The sequence below is a fragment of the Cebus imitator genome, unplaced genomic scaffold (genome assembly GCF_001604975.1).
Source record: "Cebus imitator isolate Cc_AM_T3 unplaced genomic scaffold, Cebus_imitator-1.0 Scaffold8, whole genome shotgun sequence".
NCBI lineage: Eukaryota > Metazoa > Chordata > Mammalia > Primates > Cebidae > Cebus > Cebus imitator.
The window spans coordinates 7,142,763-7,150,124 of record NW_016107323.1 but is presented as its reverse complement, the minus strand read 5'-3'; the positions used below and the strand labels follow the sequence as shown (position 1 = coordinate 7,150,124).

General features: G+C 39.3%; 1 protein-coding gene across 3 annotated transcripts in view; it reads right to left on the bottom strand.

Moving 5' to 3' along the window:
* The window catches only part of IFT81 (intraflagellar transport 81), a 107,550-nt gene that overhangs the window by 92,977 nt on the left and 7,211 nt on the right, over positions 1–7,362 (bottom strand). For 2 of the 3 annotated variants that reach the window (XM_017541885.2, XM_017541882.2), the window contains 4 exons: positions 6,216–6,305; positions 3,491–3,556; positions 3,067–3,177; positions 1,654–1,738 (listed from right to left, as the gene is read on the bottom strand). In XM_017541885.2, coding sequence (XP_017397374.1) covers positions 1,654–1,738; positions 3,067–3,177; positions 3,491–3,556; positions 6,216–6,305 — 352 coding nt within the window. Of the gene's footprint in view, positions 1–1,653; positions 1,739–3,066; positions 3,178–3,490; positions 3,557–6,215; positions 6,306–7,362 lie in introns of those variants that run through there. The other variant, XM_037743328.1, reaches the window with a different exon arrangement.

The window sequence follows — 7,362 nt, the reverse complement described above, 5'->3', positions numbered from 1 at the left end:
TTTTGGTTTTTGCTTTTGATTAGACTTATGCAGTGATTACAGTTAGTGATTTACATATGTTGAACCAGCTTTGCATTCCAAGAATAAAGTCTACTATAGGTGAATCACAGTGGAGACTTCTAGGATTTTGGAGCAAGGCCCTGCCACCTTCTGTATATAATATATATATATATTTTTTTTTTTTTTGAGACGGGGTCTTGCTCTGTTACCCAGGCTAGAGTGCAATGGCACTATCTCACCTCACTACAACCTAAACCTTCACAGCTCAAGTGATCCTCCCGCTTTAGTCTCCTGAGCAGCTAGAAGTAGCTGGTACCACAAGTGTATGTCATCAAGCCCAGGTAATTTTTGTATTTTCTTTTGTAGAAACGAGGTTTTGCCATGTTGCCCAGGCTGGTCTCTAACTCCTGGGCTTGAGGAATCACCTGCCTCAGCCTCTCAAAGTGCTGGGATTACGGGCGTGAGCCACTGCGCCAAGTGCAATTTACATTTCTATTATAACAGTTCATAAATGGTAATTCATTATCATTTGTCAGCTTCAAGCCAATGAAGACATTACTAAAAGTAACATTAGTTAAAATCTAAAAAAGAGAAAGACGTCAGGTGGATGGCTCGTGCCTGTAATCCCAGCAGTTTGGGAGGCTAAGGTGGGTGGATCACCTAGGTCAAGAGCTTGCGAGCAGCCTGGGCAACATGGTGAAACCCCATCTCTACTAAAAACACAAAAATTAGCCAGGCATGGTGGCACGTGCCTGTAGTCTCACCTACTTGGGAGGCTGAGGAAAAAGAATCGCTTGAACCCAGGAGGTAGAGGATTCAGTGAACTGAGATCGCATCACTGCACTCCAGCCTGGGCAACAGATGAAGACTGTCTCAAAAAAAGAAAAGAAAAAAGAAAGGAAGTATCTATCTACACATAAATGTTTTAGGTTTTCCATATTTTGGCATTTTTTTATTTTATAAAGTATTACTAGTTTACAGTTAAGAAGCAATTTAAATTAAGATTTTAGTTTATTTTTGCAGATGGACAACTATACACACAGATTTTCAGCGAATAATGGTTTTGTTATAAATTCCCAGCCTAGCAAGATTTACAAAATTTATTTCAGATCTTTCCATTTACACATTTACAAATTCTGACTTGAATTTTTTTTTTTTTTTTTTTTTTCGAGACAAAGTCTCGCTTTGTCACTCAGGCTGGAGTGTAGTGGCGCATTCTGGGTTCACTGCATCCTCTGTCTCCGGGGTTCAAGTGATTCTTCTGCCTCAGCCTCCTGAGTAGCTGGAATTAGTTGCACACAACCAGCCTGGCTAATGTTTTGTATTTTTAGTAGAGACAGGTTTCATCATGTTGTCTAGGCTGGTCTCAAACTCCTGACCTCAAGTGATCCGGCCACCCCAGCCTCCCAGAGGGCTGGGATTGCAGCCATTAGCCACTGCACCCGGCCATCTGGTTAGGAATTTTTAAAAACACCAGGTGAAAACCCAATTATGTCTTCATAAGGACTCTCTTTCTCCAGCTAGGAAATTATGCTCCAAAATGCTGAGACATCACTTGATGATAATTAATTCCCACAAATTGATTTTTTAGGAAGATCTTTATTTAAATTAATATTTTCTAATCACCCATACCATATAATAATTTCCACTTACTTTCAGGCTTTGCATCTGCTGCAGTTTGGCGCATGCCTTTCAGTTGGTTTTGTACTCTTTGCAATCTCTGCACTGCATGAAATAGCTTTAAAATACAATTAAATCGATTACTTGCTTAGTCTATTGAAGCTTACCTCTCTTTTAGGCAAGCAATGGAAAATACAAGTTCCATATAATTCTTACGATATAAAAGGAACAAATAAGAACTCAGAAAATTCCCATATTAAACCCAAAATGTAACTGGTTCTCTCAATACCTTTTCACTTAAATTTTTTAAAGAAGTTTTCAGAAATTTTTATTTATTCAATTTGCAGATTAAGGAAAAATACTTATCAAAGAAACACAGGCACCAGGTTTTTCTTGTTATACATGGTTTTCTTTTTTTTTTTTTTTTTGAGACGGAGTTTCACTCTTGTTACCCAGGCTGGAGTGCAATGGCGCGATCTCAGCTCACCGCAACCTCCGCCTCCCAGGTTCAGGCAATTCTCCTGCCTCAACCTCCTGAGTAGCTGGGATTACAGGCACGCGCCACCATGCCCAGCTAATGTTTTGTATTTTTAGTAGAGATGGGGTTTCACCATGTTGACCAAGATGGTCTCGATCTCTTGACCTCGTGATCCACCTGCCTCGGCCTCCCAAAGTGCTGGGATTACAGGCTTGAGCCACCGCGCCTGGCTGGTTTTCTTAATTCTAAGTAACGTTAACATTCTCACAGAGATGTTTCAGAATCACAAGCAGATGCCAAGTAACCAATCAGGGCTTAGGCAATGCAGCTTACTGCTGCAGTGAAATTACTTCAATGCCAAGTCAAGTGCCAACAAAGCCAAACATCTAAACTGCTGATTTAGTAGTAAATGATGCTTATGTGAAATATATTTTTAATGTATAAGTCTACTCAGATTTTTAGATTTTTAATTAGTAAAAGCAGTAATTTCTGAGCAAATTATTTTTTCTTTAAGGCAAAGTTTAAAAACATGGAGTGTAGGTGATTTTGAGCCTTTTCAGGACTTATTTGCCATTGCAGTAAATTGCAGAGGGTACTATGATCAATGGAATAAAAAGAATGGTCTCATAGCCCTGGAATCTAAAGGCATCCTTCAGAGATTCTAGAAATTGTATTAGCAGTTAATCTTACTGTTAACATTACAATGACTCTTTTGTAATGTTGGAGCAACATGAGGTAAGCATAGGCCAAAAGACAATGTATAGATACAATTCAGAGTGTAAAACCCAAAAAGTAGTATTGTTGCTGCTGTTGGTGCCACAAAATATTTATCTTAATTAAAAGAGTATTCCGTTATGTTAGCAAAAAGAATGTGAACGTCTACAACTCTAAAACTCTTTTCTTTACATATGGATTATCAGAAGGAACTATTTCTTTTGTATTGAGAACATAAATGTTTATGTGGATACCTGATTCTTTTGTTCCTGTTTCTGTTGTGCAAGATATTCTTCTCTCTCTTTTTCAACTCGAAATTGCCGTGCTATTTTAAGCATCCATTGATGATTCTGAGCTGTCTCCACCTACAGTAAGGGAATAAGTAGTGCATGTTACTGTCAGGTTTGAGGAAAAAAATTAGCATGTCATGTGACTCAGACATCCACTTATCATTTCTTTTTGGTAAACAGTACTCCCTAGAGATGACAGTAAAGCTCTAGACTCCAGGTCCTTGAAAGTGTTGGGCTACTGCCTAGGGAGATTCCCTTTCCGTCAGTGTTATTTGAGTCCATCCTCAGATGTACACTCACGCTTGGCTGAATCTTTATTTGCATTCCTAAATCTTTGCAAGTCCTTGGGACTTGGGGCCAAAGTCTTACAGGGCTAATTCTGCCTTACCCTTTTCTTCAAATGTTCAACTCTCTTAATGAGCTGATCCTTTTCTTCTTCCATTGCACTGATATCCTAAAAAGCGGCAAAGAAGACATTATCTCAGTCTGTAGGATACAGATAAGCTTTTATTTTGATTATGCATTTAACATTTTCATCATTTATAACCCGAGCATGAACAACCAAGATCCTCTTTTGGATTAAGGTCATTTATATTTTTCCCCAGGGCTCTTTATGCAGGGTAATTTTTTTGGCAGCTTGGTGTTCATCTAGAAATGCAACAAAAATCAGTTATAACACAGCAAGGTACAGCTGCCAACCAGCACATTTGTGTTCTGATTCCAAATATGGGCATATGATTTTTGAAAAATCTTCTATAATGGAAAGTGTGCAGGTCTAAATACATGAGCAACAGCTGCTGACATCCCATTTGCTCTGTTAAATATCAAACCATATAGTCTGCCAATTTTCCATCAAAATTATTTTTAAGGCTATGGTATTTTCAAGACATAAATTTGTGCCTGGTTTTGCCAATTAACCAATTCCCTCTCTGAAAATAAAGACTTCAAAAACAAACTTCCTTCCTGTTAACCAGCTTCATAGTATTTTGTTATGAAAACAAACAAATAGGTCAGGCTCACGCCTGTGGTGGCTCATGCCTGTGATCCCAGCACTTTGGGAGGCCGAGGTGGGTGGATCATGAGGTCAGGAGATTGAGACCATCCTGGCTAACGTGGTGAAACCCCGTCTCTACTAAAAATACAAAAAAATTAGCCAGGCATGGTGGCACACGTCTGTAGTCCCAGCTACTTGGGAGGCTGAGGCAGAAGAATCACTTGAACCCAGGGGGCAGAGTTTGCAGTGAGCCAAGATTGTACCACCACACTCCAGCCTGGGCAACAGAGCAAGACTCCACCTCAAAAAAATAAAATAAAATAAATAAAAATTAAAAAACTCCTTCCTAAAGCTAAAAAACTAATAGCGTAACTGCCACAGTAATACTAAAGGTAAAATAAAATATACGTGGTAGCCAGTATTGATAGAATTTGGAAAAATGGGCACTCTTACTCATTCCTGATAGCGTTGTACTGAAAAACAGTATCAAAAGTCTTAAAATGCAGCCAGGCCAACATGGTAAAACTTCATCTCTACTAAAAATACAGAATTAGCTGGGCATGGTGTTGAGTGCCTGTAATCCCAGCTACTTGGGAGGCTGAGGCAGGAGAATCACTTGAACCTGGCAAGTGGCAGTTGCAGTGAGCCAAGATCACACCACTGCACTCCAGCCTGGGCAACAGAGTGCAACCGTGTCTCAAAAAAAGTCTTAAAATAAATGTTCATCCCTTCTAGCCCAGTAATTTTATTAGCTGGTGATTTGTCCCAATAAAACATTCATGAAAAGTCATCATCTATAAAGATTCTCATTAACGCAAGTTATGTCTAAAATTTGGAAACAACAAAAATGTATGAAGATTGATAAATAAATCACAGTGTAATACAATGAAAGTCATTAAAAATTATGCAGACGAATGTTTAATAACATGAGTAAAAGTGCTAATATGACATTACTTGAAAGAAGATTACAATATTTATCTACAGAATACCAAGAAAAAGATTTAAATATATTTATCAAAACGTCAACCATAGTTGTCTCTAGAGCATGAGATTATGAGTGAATTATTTTTTCTTTTCTTTTTTATTTTTTTGAGAAAAGGTCTCACTCTGTCACCCCGCTAGAGTACAGTGGTACAACCACAGCTCACTTCAGCCTTGAACTCCCAGGCTCAATTGGTCCTTCCACCTCAGCTTCCTGAGTAGCTGGGACTATAGGTGTGCACCACCAAGCCTGGCTAATTGCGTGTCCATGTGTGTGTGTGCGTGCGTGTGTGTGTGTGTGTGTGTGGAGACAGGGTCTTGCCATCTTGCCCGGGCCGATCTCAAACTCTTGGGCTCAAGTGATCCTCCAGCCTCAGCCACCCAAAGTGTTGGTATCACAGGCATGAGCTACCACGCCTGGCCTACTAAAGTATTCTTGAACATATGATTTGTAGAAAATTTAGAAAATATGATTAAACAAGAAATAGAAGCTAGGTGCAGCAGTGGCTCATGCCTATAATCCCAGCACTTTGAAAGGCCAAGGTGGGAGGGCAGATTGAGCCCAAGAGTTCAAGACTAGCCTGGTCAGATGGTAAAATCCCAGCTCTACAAAAAAAATACAAAAATTAGCTGGGCAGAGTGGTGTGTGCCTGTAGTCCCAACTACGCAGGAAGCTCAGGCAGGTGGATCATTTGAGCCTGGGAGGTCAAGACTGCAGTGAGCTGTGATCACACCACTGTGTACTCCAGTCTGAGTGACAGAGTGAGACCCTGTCTCTAAAAAAAAGAAAAAAAAAAAAAAAGGAGAAAACTTTAGTAGTAATGAATGAAATTAAAACACAGACTCTAGGTTCTTTTTATTATCCTGGTTTACTTACAGGGTATAATGGAGGAATAGTAGATGGACATCTATCATTCTTCTTCCGTACTATAAGTAACTACTCATTGTGACTTTACCACAGTCTCATCAATTTCTTCAGTAAGGAACTACCAAAGGTCCCACAAAATAAAATGTGCCATTTACTACCACTAGTCTCCATACAGTCTTAAGACTCATACTGAATTAAGCAAAAACAAAAATGCTAAATCCAATATTATTCAAATCCCCAAAATTTGTTACTATGTTTTCTTTCCTTTACCTTTCTTATTTCTGCTGTAGAAAATCCAGATGTCTTGAGCTGCTCATATTCTTTATGCAAAGTTTTAAAGGTTTCCATTAACTCTTCATACTAAAAGAATAAGTTAATAAATTATAAACTAGTAACTAGATCCAGTTGAGTTTTCTTAATCAGGTTATCTACTAACTCACAGTGATTACTCAAGTCATTGTAAGAACAGCATTAAAAATACAAAAACATATCCTTAAACATTTACATAGCATACAAAAAAGTATATCTCTACCATTACAACAGTAAATACTTCTCTATCTCATTCTGGTTACTTTCCCACCTCAAACTCTACACTCTAGCTATGTTGATGTCTGAGTCCCTGAACACTCCCTGTTCTCGCCTCAAGCTTATACATCTATGACTCCCTCACCTGTAACTGAAGCAACTTCTATTCATCCTTCAGGTCTTAACGTACATTCCACTATTCTCAGAGAAGCCTTTTCTGGCCCTGTATCTATCCTATCAGAGTAGATATCATGGACAATTATAGCTATTATAATTTCCTGTCTGTCTCCCTCCATTATATAGTGAGAGCCAAGAGGAAAAGAATCATATTCATCGTGTACAGCCCTGTATCCCTGGGGCCTAGCACAGTGCATAACCCATGTAGGTGTTTAATATAAGGTAGTTGAATGGGCCAGGCATGGTGGCTCACACCTGTAATCTTAGCACTTTGGGAAGCCAAGGCAGATGGATCACTTGAGGTCAGGAGTTCAAGACCAGCCTAGCCAACATGGTGAAACCCTGTCTCTACTAAAAATACAGAAAATTAGCTGGGCACGGTGGCACACACCTGTAATCCTAGCTACTCAGGAGACTGAGGCAGGAGAATTGCTTGAACCTGGGAAGCAGAGGTTACAGTGAGCTGAAATCGTGTCACTGTACTCCAGCCTAAGGAACAGAGCAAGACTCAGTCTCAAAAAAAAAAAAAAAAAAGTAGTTGAATGAATGAAAAAAATCCTGTTACCTAAAAATTTTTAAAAATAGTTTTGTTGGCTGGGCACGGTGGCTCAAGACTGTAATCCCAGCACTGTGGGAGGCCAAGGTGGGTGGATCACGAGGTCAAGAGATCGAGACCATCCTGGTCAACATGGTGAAACCCCGTCTCTACTAAAAA